This window comes from Schistocerca piceifrons, chromosome 2 (genome assembly GCF_021461385.2).
Source record: "Schistocerca piceifrons isolate TAMUIC-IGC-003096 chromosome 2, iqSchPice1.1, whole genome shotgun sequence".
Lineage (NCBI taxonomy): Eukaryota > Metazoa > Arthropoda > Insecta > Orthoptera > Acrididae > Schistocerca > Schistocerca piceifrons.
The window spans coordinates 472,576,562-472,601,377 of record NC_060139.1 but is presented as its reverse complement, the minus strand read 5'-3'; the positions used below and the strand labels follow the sequence as shown (position 1 = coordinate 472,601,377).

The following is a 24,816-nucleotide window of genomic DNA, read 5'->3' as shown; positions in this document are numbered from 1 at the left end:
TCGGGTTCATTACTGATAAAAACTGCTTCGGCTGCCCAATCTGCGGCCCTTCGTGCCTGTACCCATCTTGGCACAATTCCCGTGTCCATTACCCCTCACCAGTCTCTAAATATGGTACAAGGTGTGATTTTTCACAGAGACCTCATCCTTCAAACTGATGAGGAACTTCGGGACAATCTCGGACGGCGGGGTGTTCACTTTGTTCGGCGTGTTCAGAAGGGTCCTAAAGATAATCGTATTGATACTGGTGCCTTTATCCTGGCCTTTGAATGGGATACCCTTCCTGAGAAAGTTAAGATTATGGTCTATCGCTGTGATGTGAAGCCGTACATCCCACCTCCTATGCGGTGTTTTAAGTGCTTGCGTTTTGGCCACATGTCTTCTCGCTGTACCCAGGACCCTCTCTGTGGTGACTGTGGACGTCCACTCCATGAGGGGAGTCCCTGTGTTCCCCCTCCTGTATGTGTAAATTGTCATGGTAGTCATTCTCCACGTTCAGCAGATTGCCCAGTTTATAAGAAAGAAAAAAAGATACAGGAGTATAAGTCTCTTGATCGTTTAAGCTACACAGAGGCCCGTAAGAAATATGCACGATTGCACCCTGTGTCCATGACATCTAGTTATGCCTTGGTTACATCTTCATCCCTTCCTCCCCCTTCCTTACCCCCGTCCCGGACCCCTCTCCTTCCCCCCTCCCCTGCGGCTCCCACACCTTCTCCTCTGGGCGCCGCTCCCCCTCCCCAGCCGGAGAAGTGTCCCACTCCTTCGGCGTCTGCCGGTCAAGGGCGCCTCTCCCGGGATGCCCCTTCCCGGCACCTTCCAGGTCAAAGGTCTGCTGCAGCGCGGCGACCGCGAGAGCCGCGGTCTATCGGCCCCCAGGTCGCCCGGTCTCTTTCTGTTCCTGATCTTGCTGCAGCTGGCTCCATTATGCCACACAGCCCTCCTCGATCTCAGCCTGAAAAGAAGAAGAAACATAAGTCCCGGGACAAAGAGCCTCTGGTGTCACCGGAGGTCCCTTCCCCGGCTTCACAACCGGATTCTGACCTGTCGTTTATGGATGTCGCCCCCTCCTTGTCGGTGACGGGTGGGGACCCGGCGGTATGACTGGATTTAGCGTGTTCAGCCCTCATTTAAACCATCGTTCTGTGGTTCTCCAATGGAATTGTAATGGCTACTATCGTCACCTTCTGGAATTGAAATCCCTTCTTTCGTCCTACTCAGCAGCTTGTGTGGTTCTCCAGGAATCTCATTTTACTGATGCTCACTCACCGACCCTCCGTGGGTTCCGTGTTTTCTGTCGAAATCGGGTCGGACCCTTGCGGGCTTCTGGTGGCGTTTGTACGTTGGTCCGTACAGACATTGCTAGCACGTGGATTCCTCTCCAAACTACATTGGAAGCGGTTGCTGTTAGGGTCCACTTAGACTCTGCAGTCACAGTATGCAATCTTTATCTCCCTCCTGACAGGACTCTTACACCTGCTGCCTTAACCACCCTTCTTCAGCAACTTCCTCCTCCCTTCCTCCTCCTTGGGGATTTTAATGCTCATCATCCTTTGTGGGGCAGTGCCTTTCCATCTAGACGAGGTCTTCTTATCGACCAATTTATTGCAGACCACGACCTGTGCCTTCTTAATGATGGCTCCCCTACTCATTTCAGTGCTGGTCATGGTACCTTTTCTGCCATTGATCTTTCTCTTTCTTCTCCCTCTCTCCTCCCTTCATTACACTGGTCGCCACACGACGACCTTTGTGATAGTGACCATTTCCCGTTGATTATCACGCTCCCTTCCCGCTCCCCGATGGAGAGGTTACCTCGTTGGTCTTTCCACCGCGCCGATTGGCCTCTATATACTGCACAGGTCGAGTTTTCTCCCTCTTTGTCGGGTTGTATTGATGACGTCCTACGTGACGTGTCTGACGCGATTGTTCGCGCTGCTAACCTTGCTGTCCCGCGCTCATCTGGACAATTTCGTCGTCGGCAAGTCCCGTGGTGGAGTACGGCCATTGCCATTGCCATCCGTGATCGCCGTCGAGCTTTGCAACACTTTAAGAGGCACCCATCTGTAGCCAGCCTTTCTACCTTTAAGCGCCTTCGCGCTAAAGCCCGTTATTTAATCAAACAGAGCAAGCGGATATGTTGGGAACGATTCGTTTCTTCCCTTGGTTCCACTGTCCCTCTGTCACGGGTATGGGCTACACTTCGCTCTCTCCAAGGTTGCCATCGGCAGTCCATCCTCCCAGGCCTTCACCTCCCAGATGGCATTTGTACGGACCCATTAGTTCTCGCAGAACATCTTGCGACCCATTTTGCAGTGGCATCAGCGTCGGCCTCCTATCCAGCTGCTTTCCTTCATCAAAAACAGCAGGCTGAAGCTGTCACCTTATGTTTCACCACTTGTGAGTCAGAATCTTACAACGAACCTTTCACTGAATGGGAATTTCTTTCTGCTCTATCTGCTTCTCATGATACGGCTCCTGGCCCAGATTCCATTCATAACCAGCTGCTTCAACATCTCAGTGCTCCACAACGGCACCATCTTCTTCGGGTTGTATTGATGACGTCCTACGTCCAGGGTGACTTCCCTTCTCAGTGGAGGGATAGCATTGTGGTTCCTGTCCTTAAGCCTGGTCAGAACCCCCTATCTGTTGACAGCTATCGGCCAATTAGTTTGACCAATGTTGGTTGTAAGTTACTTGAACGGCTGGCCACCCGTCGGCTCACTTGGGTCCTCGAATCTCGGGATCTATTGTCCCCTTACCAGTGTGGCTTTCGAGAGGGACGATCTCCAATCGATCATTTGCTTCGCTTGGAATCCGCAGTTCGGCAGGCTTTTTCCCAGCGCCGCCATTTGGTTGCAGTGTTTTTTGACCTTCGCAAGGCCTATGACACGGCCTGGCGCCATCACATCTTACTAACCCTTCATCAGTGGGGTCTTCGGGGCCCACTCCCGATTTTTATCCGCCAGTTCCTGATCCATTGGTCATTCAGAGTTCGAGTTGGTACTGCTTTCAGTTCTCCACGGACCCAGGAGACGGGCATCCCACAGGGTTCTGTCTTGAGTGTCCTTCTTTTCCTCATTGCTATCGATGGACTTGTGGCCTCTGTCGGTCCCTTGGTCGCCCCTGCCCTGTATGTGGATGATTTCTGCATTTGGGTTAGTTCCTCCTCGATGCCATCTGCAGAACGGCAGCTCCAGGTGGCTATACGGCGTGCCTCTGCATGGACCCTCTCCCACGGGTTTCAATTCTCTCCTTTAAAATCGCGGGTGGTCCACTTCTGTCGCCGTACTACGGTCCACCCTGATCCAGAGCTCTATCTCGCTGCACAAAGATTGCCTGTGGTTCCACAGTTTCGTTTCCTAGGTCTTCTTTTCGACAACAAGCTCACTTGGCTGCCCCATATCAGACTCCTGAAGGTAGGATGTTTCCGTAAACTCAATGTCCTTCGCTTCCTTGCCCACTCCTCCTGGGGTGCGGACCGTTCCCTCCTCCTCCGTCTTTATCGTGCTCTAGTTCTGTCATGTTTGGACTATGGCTGTCAAGTTTATGGTTCAGCTGCTCCTTCCACGCTGCACGTGCTGGATCCAGTCCACCATCGTGGTATCCGTTTGGCCACCGGTGCCTTCCCTACTAGCCCTGTTGATAGTCTCCTGGTTGAAGCTGGGATCCCCCCCCTTTCTGTTCGGCGGTCCCAGCTTCTGGTGTCTTATGCCCTTACTATCCGTTCTTCTCCCGCTCATCCTTCCTATTCTATCCTATTCCCAGACCATGGACGTCGCCCGCCTGACTCCCGCCCTCGGGCGGGTTTACCGGTTGGGCTGCGCCTTGCGTCTCTTACCCGTGATTTTCGGCTTCCTTCTTTGTCCTGTCTTCCTCGCTCCCTCCCCTCCACCCCTCCTTGGTTAGTTCCTCGGCCTCGAATTCGGATGGATCTCCGCCGCGGTCCGAAAGATTCCATCCCCCCCGGTGGTGTTCCGTTCCTTTTTCCGCCAAATTTTATGGGAGTTTCGGGATGCTGTTGTTTTTTACACTGATGGCTCTAAATCTGCTGATCATGTTGGGTATGCCTTCACGTCCTTTGTTGGAACGGAAAATCATCTACTGCCACCCTCATGTGGGGTGTTTACTGCGGAATTGATGGCAATTTCCCGGGCCCTTACCTTTATTAAACAATCCCAACACAACCGCGTTTTGTTATGTACGGACTCGATGAGTGGCCTTCTTGCTATTGACCGGTGTTTTTCGCGCCATCCCTTGGTCTCTGCCATCCATGACCATCTCGCTGATCTTCACCGTGCTGCTTGTTCCATTGACTTCCTATGGGTCCCGGGCCATGTGGGTATCCCGGGTAATGAGCTCGCTGATCGTTTGGCTGGGGGAGCAGTTACTTACCCCCCGTTTTCTGTAACCCCTCCTGCAGCGGATTTACGGCTTCACATCAAATCCCACTTTGCACAGTCATGGGCCAATTCTTGGGAGGCTACTCCACTGTCTAATAAACTTCGTGCCATTAAGGTGAATACAGGCCCATGGCGTTCTTCCTTTAGCCTCTCCCGCAAGGACTCGACCACACTGTGTCGTATCCGCATTGGCCATACCAGGCTGACCCATGGTTTCCTTTTGCGTGATGAGCCACCCCCGCTATGTGGTTGTGGAGCCTTCCAGTCAGTGGCCCACATTTTGGTTGAATGCCCCCTTCTTTTGGCTCTGCGTGCTAAGTACAGACTCCCCCACACTTTACCTTTGATGTTGGCTGACGATTCCCGGAGGGTCTCTCTGGTTCTAGGTTTCCTCCGGGAGAGTGGTTTTTATTCTCAGTTTTAAAGTTTTTAATCTCCCTCTGGTGTTGGGGCAGGGCGGTGAGTGTTTGGGTGTCTCCCACTGTAGGCAGTGTTCAGAGATTCCCGATTCACCTCCCTGACCGGAATCCTCTTTTCTTTCCCTTTTACTCTGTTTTTACCCCTTCTTTTTACGGCTTGGTTAGTTTTTCTATTCCCATACATACTTTCTGCATTATAGCAGTTGTACCTTTTAAGTCACAGGTGGTCTTGCCTATGCTGTTTCAGCATAGTGTTGGGTTCGTTCTCTTGCCAACTTCCCTCATTTGTTTTTACTAATGACAACGTGACTGCCCTTTTATGTTTCCCCTTTATCCGTTTTATTTTTCTGACTATACTGAGATGTCCCGTTAGTAGAATGGAGTCTATTAGAAACAAGGGACTGATGACCTTGCTGTTTGGTCCCTTTAACCTCAAACAACCAACCAACCAACCAACCACCGACACCCCGCACCCCTACCTTCTACCTTCTTCCTAAAATCCACAAACCCAATCATCCCGGCCGCCCCATTGTAGCTGGTTACCAAGCCCCCACAGAGCGTATCTCTGCCTACGTAGATCAACACCTTCAACCCATTACATGCAGTCTCCCATCCTTCATCAAGGACACCAACCACTTCCTTGAACGCCTGGAATCCTTACCCAATCTGTTACCCCCGGAAACCATCCTTGTAACCATTGATGCCACGTCCTTATACACAAATATTCCGCACATCCAGGGCCTCGCTGCGATGGAGCATTTCCTTTCACGCCGATCACCTGCCACCCTACCTAAAACCTCTTTCTTCATCACCTTAGCCAGCTTCATCCTGACCCACAACTTCTTCACTTTTGAGGGCCAGACATATCAACAATTAAAGGGAACAGCCATGGGCACCAGGATGGCCCCCTCGTACGCCAACCTATTCATGGGTCGCTTAGAGGAAGCCTTCTTGGTTACCCAAGTCTGCCAACCCAAAGTTTGGTACAGATTTATTGATGACATCTTTATGATCTGGACTCACAGTGAAGAAGAACTCCAGAATTTCCTCTCCAACCTCAACTCCTTTGGTTCCATCAGTTTCACCTGGTCCTACTCCAAATCCCATGCCACTTTCCTTGACGTTGACCTCCACCTGTCCAATGGCCAACTTCACACGTCCGTCCACATCAAACCCGCCAACAAGCAACAGTACCTCCATTATGACAGCTGCCACCCATTCCACATCAAACGGTCCCTTCCCTACAGCCTAGGTCTTCGTGGCAAACGAATCTGCTCCAGTCCGGAATCCCTGAATCATTACACCAACAACCTGAAAACAGCTTTCGCATCCCGCAACTACCCTCCCTACCTGGTACAGAAGCAAATAACCAGAGCCACTTCCTCGTCCCCTCAAACCCAGAATCCCCCACAGAAGAACCACAAAAGTGCCCCACTTGTGACAGGATACTTTCCGGGACTGGACCAGACTCTGAATGTGGCTCTCCAGCAGGGATAAGACTTCCTCAAATCCTGCCCTGAAATGAGATCCATCCTTCATGAAATCCTCCCCACTCCACCAAGAGTGTCTTTCCGCCGTCCACCTAACCTTCGTAACCTGTTAGTTCATCCCTATGAAATCCCCAAACCACCTTCCCTACCCTCTGGCTCCTATCCTTGTAACCGCCCCCGATGCAAAACCTGTCCCATGCACCCTCCCACCACCACCTACTCCAGTCCTGTAACCCGGAAGGTGTACACGATCAGAGGCAGAGCCACGTGTGAAAGCACCCACGTGATTTACCAACTGACCTGCCTACACTGTGATGCATTCTATGTGGGAATGACCAGCAACAAACTGTCCATTCGCATGAATGGACACAGGCAGACAGTGTTTGTTGGCAATGAGGATCACCCTGTGGCTAAACATGCCTTGGTGCACAGCCAGCACATCTTGGCACAGTGTTACACCGTCCGGGTTATCTGGATACTTCCCACCAACACCAACCTATCCGAACTCTGGAGATGGGAACTTGCCCTTCAGTATATCCTCTCTTCTCGTCATCCGCCAGGCCTCAATCTCCGCTAATTTCAAGTTGCCGCCACTCATACCTCACCTGTCTTTCAACAACTTCTTTGCCTCTACACTTCTGCCCCGACTGACATCTCTGCCCAAACTCTTTGTCTTTAAATATGTCTGCTTGTGTCTGTATGTGTGGGTGGATATGTGCGTGTGTGCGAGTGTATACCTGTCCTTTTTTCCCCCTAAGGTAAGTCTTTCCGCTCCCGGGATTGGAATGACTCCTTACCCTCTCCCTTAAAACCCACTTCCTTTCGTCTTCCCCTCTCCTTCCCTCTTTCCTGATGAGGCAACAGTTTGTTGCGAAAGCTTGAATTTTGTGTGTATGTTTGTGTTTGTTTGTGTGTCTATCGACCTGCCAGCGCTTTTGTTCGGTAAGTCAACTCATCTTTGTTTTTATATATAATTTTTCCCACGTGGAATGTTTCCTTCCATTATATTGACTACATTATGGACAGGTAGACAATTTAAGAAAATTCTTTCTAGAACGAGCAGAAACTAGCAAAATACACAAAGCAATCACGCATATAAATACATCGGCTACACCACTGCAATTTCATAACCACTTCTACAACCCTCTAGATCACATAACATCAACAGATCCGAAGAAAGTAAATTGGAAAAAGAAAACACTACATGGCAAGCACCCGTATCATCTAACACAGCCACACATCGATCAAGATGCATCCAACACATGGCTAAGAAAATGCAATATATACAGTGAGACGGAAGGATTCATGATTGCAATACAGGATCAAACAATAAACACCAGATATTACAGCAAACATATTATTAAAGATCCCAATACCACAACAGATAAATGCAGACTTTGCAAACAACAAATAGAAACAGTAGATCACATCACAAGCAGATGTACAATACTAGCAAATACAGAATACCCCAGAAGACATGACAATGTAGCAAAAATAATACACCAACAGCTTGCCTTACAACATAAACTTATAAAGCAACATGTTCCCACACACAAGTATGCACCACAAAATGTACTGGAGAATGATGAATACAAATTATACTGGAAAAGAACCATTATAACAGATAAAACAACACCACATAACAAACCTGACATCATACTCACCAATAAAAAGAAGAAATTAACACAACTAATCGGAATATCCATACCCAATACAACAAATATACAAAAGAAAACAGGAGAAAAAATTGAAAAATACATCCAACTGGCTGATGAAGTCAAGGACATGTGGCATCAGGATAAAGTTGACATTATACCAATTATACTATCAACAACAGGAGTCATACCACAAAATATCCACCAGTACATCAATGCAATACGGCTACATCCAAACTTATATATACAGCTACAGAAATCCGTAATTATTGATACATGTTCAATCACCCGAAAGTTCCTAAATGCAATATAACATATATAGCGTACAGTTAAAAGGAAGTCACGCTTGATCAAGGTCCGCGTCACTTTCCATTTTTAACCAGACCTAAGGTCTGAGAAAGGAAATAATAATAATAATAATAATAATAATAATAATAATAATAATAATAATAATAATAATAATAATAATAATAATAAACCCCGTGGAGGCCCGGGAAAAGAATCGGCCTCCGGTATGTTCTGCCAGTCGTAAAAGGCGACGAAAAGAACAAACCACTAATAGGGCTAACCCCCCTTTTAATGTGATTAGTTGGTTCAGGACAGAACTTAAGAAGCCTCGGACAAGCGCCGTCATGGTCGGGGACGACGCTTGAACCCTATGCCCGCCCACAATGGTAACGACACTGCTAGCCAACTGGAAAATGATTTAAATCCAAATAGAGGTGTTTTGCAGGATATGCTTCCTGCAACCACCCTAGAAGGAAAACAAAGACAGAGGATGAGATGGTCAGATGAAGTTAATCGACACCTCATGTTCTGTTATTACCAAGCAACAAACCTAGGAACCAACACAACTGGATACAGATCACAAGTATACACAACATTTATTACCAGATACCCAGAATTAAAATTTTTAACAGAACAACGATTAGCTGATCAGATCCGTGTCATAATAAAAAATAACAGGATACCCCAGTCAGAATTAGAAAACATCAAACATCAAGTACAACAAATACTGGAACAAAATAATGTGCAATCAGAAGAAGAAGAAAATACAGTAATGGACTCAAACATCCCAGAGCAAACAAACAAAGAACAACATGCACCAATTAAACAATCAGAGGAAAACGAAATCTTAAGACAGCCACCAGAACAAGCACAAATAGAACACGAAGTGACACAGATGTTAGATATAGAAGAAAAATTTCAGCTAACATATATAGAATACAAAGACACAAATACAGACATTAGACCATTCTTGCGTAGACCACCAAATAACCCACAAGTCGAAACAACAATAAAAACTATCAACACAGTCATACACAACAAAATAAATGAAAATACAACTATGGAAGAGTTACAACTACTGGTTTATATAGGAGGACTCACTACACTAAATATACACACTAGGCAGAGATCAGAACCAACCAACACACAGAAGAAACCCACAAAACCAGCATGGCAACACAGGCTACAGATCAAAATAGAAAAACTGAGAAAAGACATCGGACAGCTAACACAATTTATAAGAAATGAAATCTCGGAAAAAAAATGAAAAAGGTTAGGTAAAATCTCACAACAAGAAGCGACAGAGCAATTGGACGAAAAGAAGCAGAAATTACAAGCATTAGCCAAACGACTCGGAAGATACAAAAAAAAGTGAAAATAGAAGGAAACAAAACCAAACATTCAACACAAACCAAAAGAAATTTTACCAGACAATAGATAACACACACATTAAAATAAACAATCCACCAAACATAACAGACATGGAACACTTCTGGAGCCACATATGGTCAAACCCGGTACAACATAACAGGCATGCACGATGGATACAAGCAGAAACAGACACATACAAGATGATACCACAAATGCCTGAAGTGATAATTTTGCAACATGAAGTCACCCAAGCAATTAATTCTACTCACAATTGGAAAGCCCCTGGAAATGATAAAATAGCAAATTTCTGGTTAAAGAAGTTCACCTCAACACATTCACATCTAACTAAATTATTTAACAGTTACATTGCAGACCCATACACATTCCCTGATACACTTACACACGGAATAACATATCTGAAACCTAAAGATCAAGCAGACACAGCGAACCCAGCTAAATATCGCCCCATAACATGCCTACCAACAATATACAAAATATTAACTTCAGTCATTAAACAGAAATTAATGACACATACAACACAGAACAAAATTATAAATGAAGAACAAAAAGGCTGTTGCAAAGGAGCACGAGGATGTAAAGAGCAACTGATAATAGATGGAGAGGTGACATATCAAGCTAAAACTAAACAAAGGTCGCTACACTACGCATACATTGATTACCAAAATGCTTTTGATAGTGTACCTCACTCATGGTTACTACAAATATTGGAAATATACAAAGTAGATCCTAAATTGATACAGTTCCTAAACATAGTAATGAAAAATTGGAAAACCACACTTAATATCCAAACAAATTCAAATAATATCACATCACAGTCAATACAGATTAAGCGTGGAATATACCAAGGAGACTCATTAAGTCCTTTCTGGTTCTGCCTTGCTCTGAACCCACTATCCAACATGCTAAATAATACAAATTATGGTTGCAATATTACTGGAACATACCCACACAAAATCACACATTTGCTATACATGGATGATCTAAAACTACTGGCAGCAACAAAACAACAACTCAACCAATTACTAAAGATAACAGAAGGATTCAGCAATGATATAAGTATGGCTTTTGGAACAGACAAATGTAAGAAAAATAGCATAGTCAAGGGAAAACATACTAAACAAGAAGATTACATATTGGTTAACCACAGCGACTGCATAGAAGCGATGGAAAAAACGGATGCCTATGAATATCAAGGATACAGACAAAAAATAGGAATAGATAATACAAATATCAAAGAAGAACTAAAAGAAAAATATAGACAAAGACTAACAAAAATACTGAAAACAGAATTGACAGCAAGAAACAAGACAAAAGCTATAAATACTTATGCCATACCAATATTGACCTACTCATTTGGAGTAGTGAAATGGAGTAACACAGACCTAGAAGCACTCAATACACTAACACGATCACAATGCCACAAATATAGAATACATCACATACATTCAGCAACAGAAAGATTCACATTAAGCAGAAAGGAAGGAGGAAGGGGATTTATCGACATAAAAAACCTACATTATGGACAGGTAGACAATTTAAGAAAATTCTTTCTAGAACGAGCAGAAACTAGCAAAATACATAAGGCAATCACTCATATAAATACATCGGCTACACCACTGCAATTTCATAACCACTCCTACAACCCTTTAGATCACATAACATCAACAGACATGAAGAAAGTAAATTGGAAAATGAAAACACTACATGGCAAGCACCCGTATCATCTAATACAGCCACACATCGATCAAGACGCATCCAACACATGGCTAAGAAAAGGCAATATATACAGTGAGACAGAAGGATTCATGATTGCACTACAGGATCAAACAATAAACACCAGGTATTACAGCAAGCATATTATTAAAGATCCCAATACCACAACGGATAAATGCAGACTTTGTAAACAACAAATAGAAACAGTAGATCACATCACAAGCGGATGTACAATACTAGCAAATACAGAATACCCCAGAAGACATGACAATGTCGCAAAAATAATACATCAACAGCTTGCCTTACAACATAAACTTTTAAAACAACACATTCCTACATACAAGTATACACCACAAAATGTACTGGAGAATGATGAATACAAATTATACTGGAACAGAACCATTATAACAGATAAAACAACGCCACATAACAAACCTGACATCATACTCACCAATAAAAAGAAGAAATTAACACAACTAATCGAAATATCCATACCCAATACAACAAATATACAAAAGAAAACAGGAGAAAAAATTGAAAAATACATCCAACTGGCTGAGGAAGTCAAAGACATGTGGCATCAGGATAAAGTTGACATCATACCAATTATACTATCAACTACAGGAGTCATACCACACAATATCCACCAGTACATCAATGCAATACAGCTACATCCAAACATATATATACAGCTACAGAAATCCGTAATTATTGATACATGTTCAATTACCCGACAGTTCCTAAATGCAATATAACACGTACCGTACAGTTAAAAGTAAGTGACGCGTGATCAAGGTCCGCGTCACTCCATTTTTAACCGGACTTAATGTCTGAGAAAGTGAAGATAATAATAATATCCAGCACTGAAGCCCCGCAACAGCAAGACTCTGTACCGCCAACTGAAGAAGAAATTATCAAACACATAAACAAACTCAAAAATAACAAAGCATCAGGAGAAGATGGAATTGTAGCCGAATTTCTCAAAAGTCTAGGGTCTAACTCAAGAAATGAGCTAGTTAAAATTATTCAAAACATATGGGTTACTGAAGAAATCCCAGAAGATTGGAAATGTGCCCTAATACATCCGTTACATAAAAAAGGGGATAAATCGGATGTGAACAACTATAGAGGAATCTCCTTACTTGCCGTCGCATACAAGATATTATCAGCTTGTCTTCTTGAAAGAACACAAAAACTGCTAGAACCCAAAATCTCAGATTTCCAAGCAGGTTTCAGACCAAACAGATCATGTCCAGAACAAATTTTAAACTTGAAATTGATTACAAGGATGAGACAAATGCGAAGGAAGCCTACAGTATATGTCTTTGTCGACTTTAAAAAGGCATATGATTCAATTCACAGACCCACACTATTTAAAATTCTTGAAGAACAAGGACTGGATAAGAAGACACGGAACATCATAGAGCAGACATTAACAAATACAAAATGCAAAGTAAAATTCATGGGAAAACTTTCAAAATCATTTGAGATAAAAACTGGGGTTAGACAAGGTGATTATCACCTCTGTTATTTAACTTAGTTCTGGATAGAGTCATGGCAGAATGGGAAAAAGAACTCAAAAAAGAAAAGTACTGGAAACCAATATCACTGGGAACCAAAAAAGATGACCTACAAATCCCCTACTTAGCCTACGCAGACGATCTTGCAACAATGGCAGATTCTAGTGAAATGGCAGTCAAACAGATAGAAACCTTAAAAGAGTGTGCAGGAAAAGTTGGCCTACAAATATCTTTTGAGAAAACGGTGTTTACAACAACAAATCTAGAAATTTCTAAGTTACAAACCAAATATGGAGAAATTAAGAGGGTACCATACTTTAAATATCTAGGAGAGATAATTTCTGAAAAATACTCACAACAAGAAAGAATATTAAAAGCTCGTAGGGGTCTAGGGCTGGTCCAAAACATTTACAATAAAAAATGTCTATCTATAAATACAAAAATTAAACATTATAAGTCGGTAATTAAACCAATAATGCTATATGCCAGCGAAACCTTGACACTTAAAAGGAAAACAGATATGGAAAACCTGAAGAAAGAGGAAAGGAAAATCATTAGGAAAATTCTGGGACCAAGATGGACCAAAGAGGGGTATAGATTACAGAAAAATTCTAAAATTGAAGAATATTCTAACATAGAGATAGACATGAGGAAGAGGCGTCTAAAATTCTATGGCCACATAATGAGACTTCCCGATCACAGACTTACAAAAAAAATAGTAAGATACGTAGCATCCCTTGTTAATGGAGGAGAATGGATCAAAAATGTAAAGAAAGATCTGGAATTAGCCAACATTACTACTGAAGACATGAACAAAAGAAACAATTTCAAACTTAAAGTTGACAAATGGGAGGTCAAACCAGAGACAAAAGCGCCGAGAACTGGAACAAAATGGAGCGAAGAAAGAAAAGCTGAATTCTCGCAAAGAATGAAGACCTAGTGGGCAAACAAGAAGAATAAGAAGCCCCAGAAGTGAACCATCTTTACTTAGCGTCTTCCATGTTGGGAGCTTTACGACTAATAATAATAATAATAATAATATAGATGCGAAACAAATATTGTGTTATACAGTTCTTAAGGTTGTATATGTGGAAGTGACCTGATAGACGGTAAATTTCAGGTTGACTATACAATGTTAAGACAGTGATTTCAGGAACATGTTTTATATTGCAAGACATTTCCCAGATGTGAACTCAGACCATAATTTACTGGTTATGAACTGTGAATTAAAACCAAAGAAGTTGCAAAAAGATAGGAAATCAAGGAGACGGGACCTGGATAAGTTGAAAAAGCAAAGATTGTCGAGAGTTTGAGGGAACATTAGGCAACAGTTGACCACAACAAGAAAAAGAAATACAGTGGAAGGTGAACGGACAGCTTTAATAGATTAAACAGTGAATGCAGCAGAGGATCAAATAGGTAAAAAGATAAGGCGTTGAAGAAATCCTTGGATAACACAGGAGATATTGAAATTAATTGATTAAACAAGACTATATAAAAATGCAACAAATGAAGCTAGTGAAAGGGAATACAAATGTCCCAAAATGAGATTGAGGGGAAGAGGAAAATGGCTTAGCAGGAATGACTTTAGCTCAAATGTAAGGACTTAGAAACATATCCTAGGGGAAAGATAAATACTGCCTACAGGAAAATTGAGAGGCCTTTAGAGAAAAGAGAAGCAGTGACTCGAATATCAAGAGCTCAGTTGAAAACCAGTCCTAAGCAAAGAACAAGAAGCTGAAAGGTGGAAGGAGTATATACAGGGCTTATAAAAGGGAGATGAACTTTCAGGCAATATTACAGAAATGGAAGAGGACATAATCAAGATGACATGAGAGACATGATACTGTGAGAAGAATTTGACAGAACACTGAAAGACCTAAGTCAAAACGAGACCCCAGGAGTAGATGACATTTCATCAGACCTTCTGATAGTTTTGGGAGAGTCTACAATGTCAAAACTCTTGCATATGGTGTGCAAGATGTGTGAGACAGTTGAGATACCCTCAGACTTCTAGAAGATTATAATCATTCCAATTCCAAAGAAAGGTGGTGGTGAAAGATGTCCGTATAATAAGTCATAGTAGCAAAATACTAACACGAATTCCTTACAGAGGAATGGAAAAAAACTGCTAGAAGTTGTCAGGGAATATCAGTTTGGATTCTGGAGAAATGTAGGAACACACAAGGCAGTACTGATTTTACAACATATCTTAGAAGATAAGTTAAGCAAAGGTAACCTACATTTATAATATTAATTTAAAGAAAGCATTTGACAACTTTGACTAGAATACTCTCTTTGAAATTCTGAGGGTAGCTGGGATAAAATACAGGGAGCGAAAGGCTATTCTCAACTTGTATAGGAACCAGATGGCAGTTACAAGAATTGAGGGGTGTGAAAAGGAAGCCGTGATAGGGAGGGGAGTGAGACAGGGTTGTAGTGTATCCCTGATTTATTCAGTCTGTATATTAAGCAGGCATTAAAAGAAACCAAAGAAAAATTTGGAAAAGGAATTAAGGTTCAGGGAGAAGAAATAAAAACTTTGATATTTGTCGATGATGTAATTGTCACAGACAGCAAAGGACTCTGAAGAGCAGATGAATGGAATGGACAGTGTCTTGGAAAGAGACTACAAGATGAAAATCAACAAAAGCAAACCAAGGATAATGGAATGTAGTCAAATTAAATCAGGCGAAGCTGAGGGAATTAAATTAGGAAGTGAGACATCTAAAGTAGTAGATGAGTTTTGTCATTCTGGCAGTAAAATAGTGGACGACGCCAAAGTAGAGAGGATATAAAATGTAGACTGGCAATGGCAAGAAAAGCATTTCTAAAGAAGAGAAATTTGTTAACATTGAACATAGATCTAAGTGTGAGGAAATATTTTCTGAAAGTATTTGTATGTGTAGCTATGTATGGAAGTGAAACAGAGATGATAAAACAGTTTAGATCAGAAGAATACTGAAAATTAGATGTGTCAATCCCGTGACTATTGAAGAGAGTACTGAATATAATTCGGGTGAAAAATTTGTGGCACTACCTGACTAGAAGAAGGGATCAATTGTTGGGACACATTCTGAGACTTGAAGGGATCACCAACTTAGTGTTGGAGAGAAGTGTGGAGGTAAAAAGTGTGTTGCTCAGAGATGAAGGGGTTTGTGCATGGCAGAGGTGCATGGAGAACAGCATCAAACTAGTCTTCAGACTGTGAAGAGCACAACACACGTGGTTGCATATGAAGTCACACAGCACAAAAGCCGGTGACCACCATTGTAGGTTCAAATGACCCTTGTCCACCATGCTTCCGTAACATGTCAATCTACTCTTAGTCAAAAAAAGATATTCTGGTGCAAAGTACCCCTTGAACTTTGGTCAACACAGTTTGAATTTGGGGTGGAGCTCACTTTCTCAAATAACAATGTTTTAGCACTGGAAGCTGCTCATCTATCATTCTTACAAAAATGTGAAACCTACAATTTAACAAATAAGTGTACATTGCATTTGTTATGAAGTTTAAGAAAAAACATTCACCCTTACTAACAGACAAGTTGCTTAACAAAAATACAACTGTTCTGTAGAAATTTACCAGATTTATCAACCCATCCTTGCACATTTTTGCTGTGTGATTGTTAATCATCAAATGATTTAATATTGTTTGAATCATAAAACGTTGTAAATTTTTCTGTATTGTATAGGTGCTGATATTAAGGAAATGAAGGATTACACATATTCCGATACAGTGAGGGGCAACTTCTTGGGTCACTGGACTAGGGTGTCTCACTGTAAAAAACCTGTGATTGCCGCAGTGCATGGATATGCGGTAAGTGTATCTTCTTTTTCATTTATTTGTTTATGCTGCAATTCTGTTTCCCTTTCTGCATGATTCACTAGCTGAATATTGTTCATGCCACCTGATGTCTAATGGCTCTCTAATCATGTGCATACCAACAGAAATTGTACATTAAAGAAAGAACATTTTAATAATTGGAGAACGGTTTTATTGTAAAGATATGATAATCTTCATGTGTTGTTTGAAAAAACATAAATTCTAACCTTAGGTAAGACACAAGCATGCAAATATGAAAAGAGGTAATTTTTCCATGCGAGTGTAAGTTGACTTGAGTAGCCCATTAAAATGTGATACAGGCTTACTTAACATGGCTCATGTGCCACTTCATGGTACTGCTCCTGAAGCAAAGTAGAAGCTGTTAAGCTGAAAGTGGTCATATATGCTTGCTTATGTTGCATATGTTGTAGATATTTATCCCATAAGATTTATTTTATTCATACCAAGGGCAATGAGAATTTGTTGAAAAGAACTGTCTTATAACATTTGAGTGTAATCACATGTCTAGCACCAAGAAAAAGGTGATGACCCTTCAGTAAATGGAGACATGTAACTTGTCAAATAGTATCTACGTAAGAATGGACTACCACTTAACAGTACACAGATACATGCACAAGGACTGTTAGAAATGCTAGATTGTTAATAACCATTAGCAGACTTTTTTTTTTAATATTATGTTGTTGTATAGATAATGTGTATTTTCTGCAATCGATGCTCTTTAGACATTGTGACTGGTTGCACTACATGTGTGTAACATTGTTCATGAAATTGAGAAGCCCTTCATGTAACATGAAATGAGAAAAAATTCTATCTATTTGGATTCTGTAGTAGCTTACTTTACCATTGTGCAACAGTTGTACAGCCTAAAGCAAATCTTAACAGCCAAGGGCCATCAAAGCATAAACATCCCCTGGAAATGTAACAGGCAAATGAAAGGTTGATGGTTGTAGCAGGGCATAAGTGTCGGGATACTTTCATTGCTGAATATGCTGCACAATACAGTGTGTTCACGTCAGTGACTGCTTTAAAACCTGCACCATCTGGATCCTTCCTACTAACACTAATGTTTTTGAATTGCGCAGGTGGGAACTCGCCCTACAACACATTCTACGTCTCTGTAACCCCACTGACCCAATCTTCACTATTATCTATCCTTCACCTTCCTGTCCCCTTCCCTATTCCCATTCCAGCATTACACAGCCTTCTATTCTGCTAATACACCCATTAGTATTCTTCGCCTTCTGTATTTCTCTCCCCTTTTCACTCTTTTACCCCCCTCCCAAACTTCCTGATTGCACTGAGCAGTCCTATCTGTCCCTGCTCACTGTCATAAGCACCCAACACTTCCCTCACCAATACCCTACTACCCTTCTCCTTCCCCATCCAGCTCCCCATCCTTGTCACCACCCATGCCAAACAGCTGTTTCCATCGGGGGCAATTGCTGTCTGCAGTCCAGGCCACAGCAGCTAGAGACAGTAATTGTGTGTGTGTGTGTGTGTGTGTGTGTGTGTGTGTGTGTGTTTTTCTACTTCTGAAGCAGGCCTTTTGGCGAAAAGCATAAATGTATAGAAGTCTTTTTGTTGTGCCTGTTTGTGACTTGATGTCATTCCCACCTGGTGAGTAGCAATCTTATCCTTTCATAGTATTTTCAGTTTTTGGTAGATATTGTTGTGGAGGGCAGCCCTAAAATGCCAAAAAGTTGCCATGGTCTTTAGTTATTCGGCCACTGCCTCCAATACAGGGTACTTAATGTATGAGGATAAGTTTACATTGTTCTTGTTCTGTTGGTGTATGCTAACATGGAAGAAAAAATGTGGTACTTTTCTGCATTATATGAAGTTACGTGATTGAGAAGAAGAAAAAATAGTGTCTGTTCTTGGGTTACAATTACTGGCACTGTTATATAAAAGGGGAAGAGCAAGAAAAATGCAGAAAATGCTGGTAGTAAAGCATCAACAAAAAACAATGTGTGTGAGAAAATAACATACACGTATTCATTCTTTTATCTTTTTTAACTCCATATTTAGTATGAATTATTGGCTGTTAGAGATGTAAAGGCTTATTGCAACTTAACCACTGAAAAGTTCTGAATTTTAGTGAGATTCAGTGGCAAAGATAGAGGTGGTGCAGGGGAAAACTGTAAATACTAGTAGATCCCTTTCAGATTACAAATAGGTTCTGTTGTCTGATTTTCTTTTTTTGCTACATGAATATTATGGTATGCATGAAAAAGTCTTTCTCTTTAGAAATAGTCATAGTATATATTTTTACACCTTTTGTATAGTGACATGCAGCTCACAGCATACTAAATTAGCTTATTGGCCCAGGCCCTAATAATTTGTTGGGAATGAAATCACTAAATATCATTATAAGAGCTGGTGCAATCTTCGGCTTTGTAAATAAAAAGCATTCTGTGTTTCAACTGGGAAAGAGAGTAGCATATTGCATCAGAAGAGCCAAGGTTATAGCAGACATGATTGCTGACTGGTTAAATTTAAGACCCACTTGTGCTCCACAATCATTGAACTTTTTAAATATTAGTGTAAACATCATAAAAGTTCTATTATCACAATATTTTCTTTGTTTTATTCAGAAATTTCATTTTAATATTTGAAATTCAATTTTCCTTAAAATTATTTGGGTATTTATGGAGAGAATTCTTTGGCAAGTAAATTTGACTTAATTACATGTACCAATCAAGTAAATTGAATTGAATTTTACAATTGAAAGTTACTTTTATATTTTAGTTGGGAGGTGGCTGTGAACTTGCCATGATGTGTGACATCATATATGCTGGCGAGAAAGCAAAATTTGGGCAGCCTGAAATAGCTATTGGAACTATTCCTGGTGCTGGTGGCACTCAAAGACTTCCACGAATGGTTGGAAAATCAAAGGCAATGGAAATATGTCTTACCGGGAACCAAGTCACTGCCCAAGAGGCTGAAAAAATGGGTCAGTATATAATTTTAAAGTAGTGGAATAGACAGAAACATGGCTGAAGTATATTATCCCGAATGAATGAGTTTAGTAGATTGGTGAATTGGAAAAGGGATCATATTGCAGAAAGTAAATCTTTCAGGAGACAAAACAGTTTTAAGCATAATGTCATAGAGTTGCCATATAGCAATTGGCCCTGTGGTGAAACAGTACATAAGATTACAACATACTGTATTTACCCATGTGTAAGACAACTGCACTTCCCTCGCCCCCCCCCCCCCCCCCTCCCTGTTAAGAAACTCCTTGAGAAAAATCTTTGTTTAACATATTCTAACTAATCAAAATTACAAATCGTTTTATTGATATGAAGTACCTGCCCAAAACATAAGCATTATACCTATTCTAAACTGAGGCCATTTATTGATTGCATACATTTTGATAATAAGAGGTGAAATAAAATAAACGAAAAGAAATGGTTTACAGTATTTTTTATCTTCATTACCTTTTTTTCTTTACTAAACCTGTTATCTGGGGTATCACTATTTGTAATCACTGACATTGTAGTAGCAGAGTTGTAAGAAATATGTTCATTGTCACAAATATTTGGCTCTTCCTTCAGAATATGTTGTGATTTCTGTGGTTGTGGTTACAGTGGAACCTGAGAACACAGGTTTTTTTTCCCCCCTCCATCAGCCTGGTGCTGTCTCTTTGGCTTCATGGAACCAGCAGCTGACATGCCCCCTTTTGTTCCCACAATAGCTTAGTGTCGGCAACATTGACGCAGGAAACACATTAAGCACATAATTGGCCCCTGTCTGGACTTTTACCATCTCCTGCAGAAATGTATACTGTTGTTATGTATTTGTACGATTTTAAAAGTCGATTCTGACACGGTAGATGTTCGTAAAAATCCAAATTACATGGTATAGATTCTCTTGGTTGGCAGCACAACAAAATTTACTGCCCGCTCATTACTCCACTCCCTGCACCTACCGCCCTTCCGTAGTGCTGTGCTTGTGCAATTGTGAAACACAGACTGCAATATCTTCTATAGTGCAGGTCATATGTAACAGCAGCAACTAATACATAAAAAAATACCACAATGATGGTTCTGTACAATTCTCAAACTTTAGCTTGTCCCGTGATCTACTGACGTCTGTTAGTACTATGCCACAACCTGTCTTGTTATTATAATTTGTTCTTGTGACAGCAGTTACAGTCAGTTTTATATGTTTTATTTCATTTGGATTAATTTTCTTTCTGCTTCATCTGAATGTCACCATCTCATTCTAAAGCTGATCAAAAGGTGGTAATGTTTTTACCCAGTATTCTAATATATAAACAGTGACTGAATTTTTCATTTGCAACCCAATTGGTAAATCATTACAGTTTCTCATAACCAAATAAAATACTGAATTGCATTCAGAATCAAGTGCTGCTTTTTGGAGGACAATGTTTTCTACTTTCAGTATTACCTTTACTTGAAAGCACCAGACATGTTTGTTTACAGTATCCATATAGGTATGAGAACTTTTATTGCAAACCTGTTCACATAAAGCAAGAGTTTATAAGATGCTATAATTTAATGTTGTTCCTGTTTCACAAAATAATCAAATTTTAAGCAAAGCAATAGACTGTAGTGGTGGTTAGTTCATACTTTCTTGTGTAACCCTTGTGCTAGCACCCTGAGAGTCAAATGCCATGGGACTGTTTGAGCATGGTAGATACTGTATCGAGTGCTATAGTGTATCAGGAAATCTCGAGTATGTTCAAGTGCGAGTATAATTTGCCTGATCTACCCTTTAGAATTCTTCAAAATAAATCTGCATGTGACCTCAGTAGCCAAAGCTTCACCTTTAAACATAAAACAACCCATACATCAATCTATTTAACTACATAAAAATGTTGACCTTGGCAACAGTAGTTTAATCTGCAAATATAAAAGAACCCTGTATTTTTGGCTGAGGATTTTTCAACTGTGGTCAGTAATGGAGTTTGAATGTACTGGAGATAACTGCTTTTCAAACCTGGTGATGTTGGAGACAGCTATTGTTCTGCTGCAGTGGTAGAATTGTGTTATGCACATTCATATTATTCATATCCATTATTAACATAAGAGTATGTTAGCATACAGGTTTATTCATAATGTACCCAGAATACAGCCACAAGCAGAAGACAGCAAAGCAGACTATGGTGCATATGCTTCATCCTTATGTTGTCCACCATTCACTGGCCACTGGAAGATGCTGTTAACGGTGGTTACTGCTCATTAGTTATGTATTGTAGAATATTCTATCATCATCTAGTTTCTTCTTTTTCATTGGAACAGGTCCACTATATGCTTGTGTGTACGGAACAGCCCCTTCTGTGACTCGGTATCCTTCTAATGAGCACTTATGTCAAAGGTACATGACCTCCTGTTAAATCAAATGATGCATACAGATATAGACATCAGTTATTCCCCAGTGAACATAATTTGGAAGAAAAGGAAAAAAAAAAAGCGGATGTGATTACTTTTCTAACTCAGTCAGTTAAATAAACAATACAAGATTTTTGAAAGAAGCCAATTCCAAAATTTGATCATAGTTTACACAGAAGTACCATACAATATTTTATTTTTATTTTCTGTATGTTGCAGAATTATTTTATTTGTATTTTTCATTCTACTATTTATTTTTACTCTCACCAATTGTGATTGGATCTGGTTTGTGATTTTGGACACTCATTTTCTTCCCTTCTGGCATTCTGCAACTTTTAATTTTTAACTATTTGATTCCCTTGGGTTTGACTTGGATTTCCTTTTTTGAATTTTACAGAAGTAAGCTCACCCAGCATGGCATATATTCCTCATTTTATGCCTTTCTATCTTTGCACCCAAAATCTAGTACAGTAGCCATTCTGTTGTGTGTGTGGGAAGGGGGGGGGGGGGGGTCCTCAAGTACCGGCACTGTGGTGGTACCTCCTAACCACGCTGGGATCACACTCTTGGTGCCTGAGCTGGCAATTCTCCATGCAAGTCGAGGAGTTTGTGGTCATTATGGGTGGGGCAGGGGACTTGGGGCATGGGTGGTACCATGGTAGAAGATTTGCACATGAAATGCATTAAACTAACTCCTGCTGGTGGCTGCAAGGCCCCAGCAATCTCTTCAGGTGGGAAAGATCATACAGAGAGATGCGACCCATGATGTCACCTCCCATGGCTGCACTGTGGGAAGAGGGAGGGACAAGCCAGATGTCTGGGAGCTAAAAGTTTGACCCAATATATGGTATGTACTCAAACTGGTGAAGATACTTCTACAACAACAAAACCATTACTTATTGTCCAATACATCGAAGACAAATTTTGGGAAGTGGAGTCTCTCGGGGAAAATGTGAAATGGGTTGTTGTTAATTAAAACTTCCTGTGGTGCCCAATCTACAGCTCTTTGGGCATGCAATTGTCTAGGTGACACAGAACTCGTAACATGGTCCAAGGAATCATCTCCCTCAGAGATTTTATGCTCCAAAGAGATGAGGAGCTCCAAACTAATCTCTAGCAGCAAGCCATGCATATTATCAGTTGTGAAGATAAAAGGTTTGAAGATAATCATATGGATACAGGTGCCTATATCTTAGCCTTCAAAGGAAATGACCTCTCAGAGAAAGTTAAGGTCATGCTGCACAGATTTGATGTGAAACCATTTGTTCCACTGCCTGCTGGGTACTTCAGATGTTTATGCTCTAGGCATATGTCATCCTGCTGCATGATGGACCCAAAATACAGCAACTGTGGATGAGCATTACTTTAAAGGTAGCTTTTGTGAACATCCTTGTGTGTCAGCTATGCAGAACATCTGACAGTTTGCCCAGTTTTCAAGAAAGAACAGAAGATCCAGAAATACAAATATATTTAGCACCAGTCATATACTGAGGCATGGAAGAAATATGAACCCCTACATTCTGTGGACATGACGATTAATTATGTTATCACAACCATTGGTCGGTCGCCCCCCCCCCACACACACACCTCTACCTTCCCCAAACCAAATCTCTCCCATGGTATATTCTTTGGAGCCTTTCCACATTTTTCCCCCATGCCCAGCTGGAGAAGCTTTCTCCTCCTTTGGTGTCTACTGGTGACAAGGCTTCCTCTCAGCATCCCTCTCCTGGGAAACCCCCAGATTGGAGATCTGACACCAAACATTGGCTGAAGGACCCACGGCCTGTGTGTCCCATGGCTGCCAGCTCTTTAATCTGTCCTCTTGCACAATGCGGATAGCTCCTTCAACAAACATTGCTCAACAAAGGTTATAAAGGAGGAGGAGGAGGAGAAGAAGAAGAATGCTCCTCTGGTCCACTGCTTAAGTGTCAGATCCCCCCTCCCCTGCAGTCAGATTATGAACCAATGTTTGTGGATGTGGTTTCATTCCCATACATGGTAAACAATCATTCTGTGGCATGACCTGTCCTTCAGGCCCCTTTGCCTAACCTGGCACAGGTCACGTGATCATTCAACGGAATTGTAATGGCTGTACTGTCACCTGCTGGAACTACACTTTATTTCTTCTTCTGCAGTTTGCATTGCTTTCCAAGAAACACACTTCACTGATGACTACTCTCCAGTGCTTCATGGTTATTGAGCATTCTGTCAGAACCTTTATGGTACCTATAGGGTGTCTGTTCTTCATTTTGTACATGCCATCAGTGAATGGATTCCCCTTTGTACCTCGTTGGAAGCAATAGTGATGTAGGTGCAAACAACTTCAGCAACCACCCTTTATGTTGAGTTGACCAAATTAATCAAACAACACTTCTCTACAATAGTCACTAAACAACCACCTTTGTGACAGCGACCACTTTCCAGCGATCCTGTGGTTTCCTTGTCATTGTCAGACTGACTGACTACTTCACAGGGCCTTTGTATGCCTCTCCTGTTACATTCACCACCTCTGTCGAATTGTATTGTTAGGTTGTGCTAAACATCTCGGACACAGTAACCCACATTTGCTGAACTGCTATTCTCCTTTCTGCAGGCTTCCCTCCAACCATTGGCCAGTGCCATGGTGGACCAAAGACATTGCAGTAGCTATTCAGGACTGCCAAAGAGCCTTGCAACAATACAAATGACATCCTTCATATACCGACCTTATCACGCTTAACTGACTACATTCTAAG

At 41.5% G+C, this 24,816-nt stretch overlaps 1 protein-coding gene across 2 annotated transcripts in view; it reads left to right on the top strand.

The window, feature by feature from the left end:
* LOC124776893 (probable enoyl-CoA hydratase, mitochondrial) overlaps positions 1–24,816 on the top strand; it is an 83,732-nt gene that overhangs the window by 23,410 nt on the left and 35,506 nt on the right. For both annotated transcript variants that reach the window (XM_047252080.1, XM_047252079.1), the window contains exons 3-4: positions 16,573–16,697; positions 19,473–19,677. In XM_047252080.1, the coding sequence (XP_047108036.1) occupies positions 16,573–16,697; positions 19,473–19,677 (330 nt within the window). The remainder of the gene's footprint in view (positions 1–16,572; positions 16,698–19,472; positions 19,678–24,816) is intronic.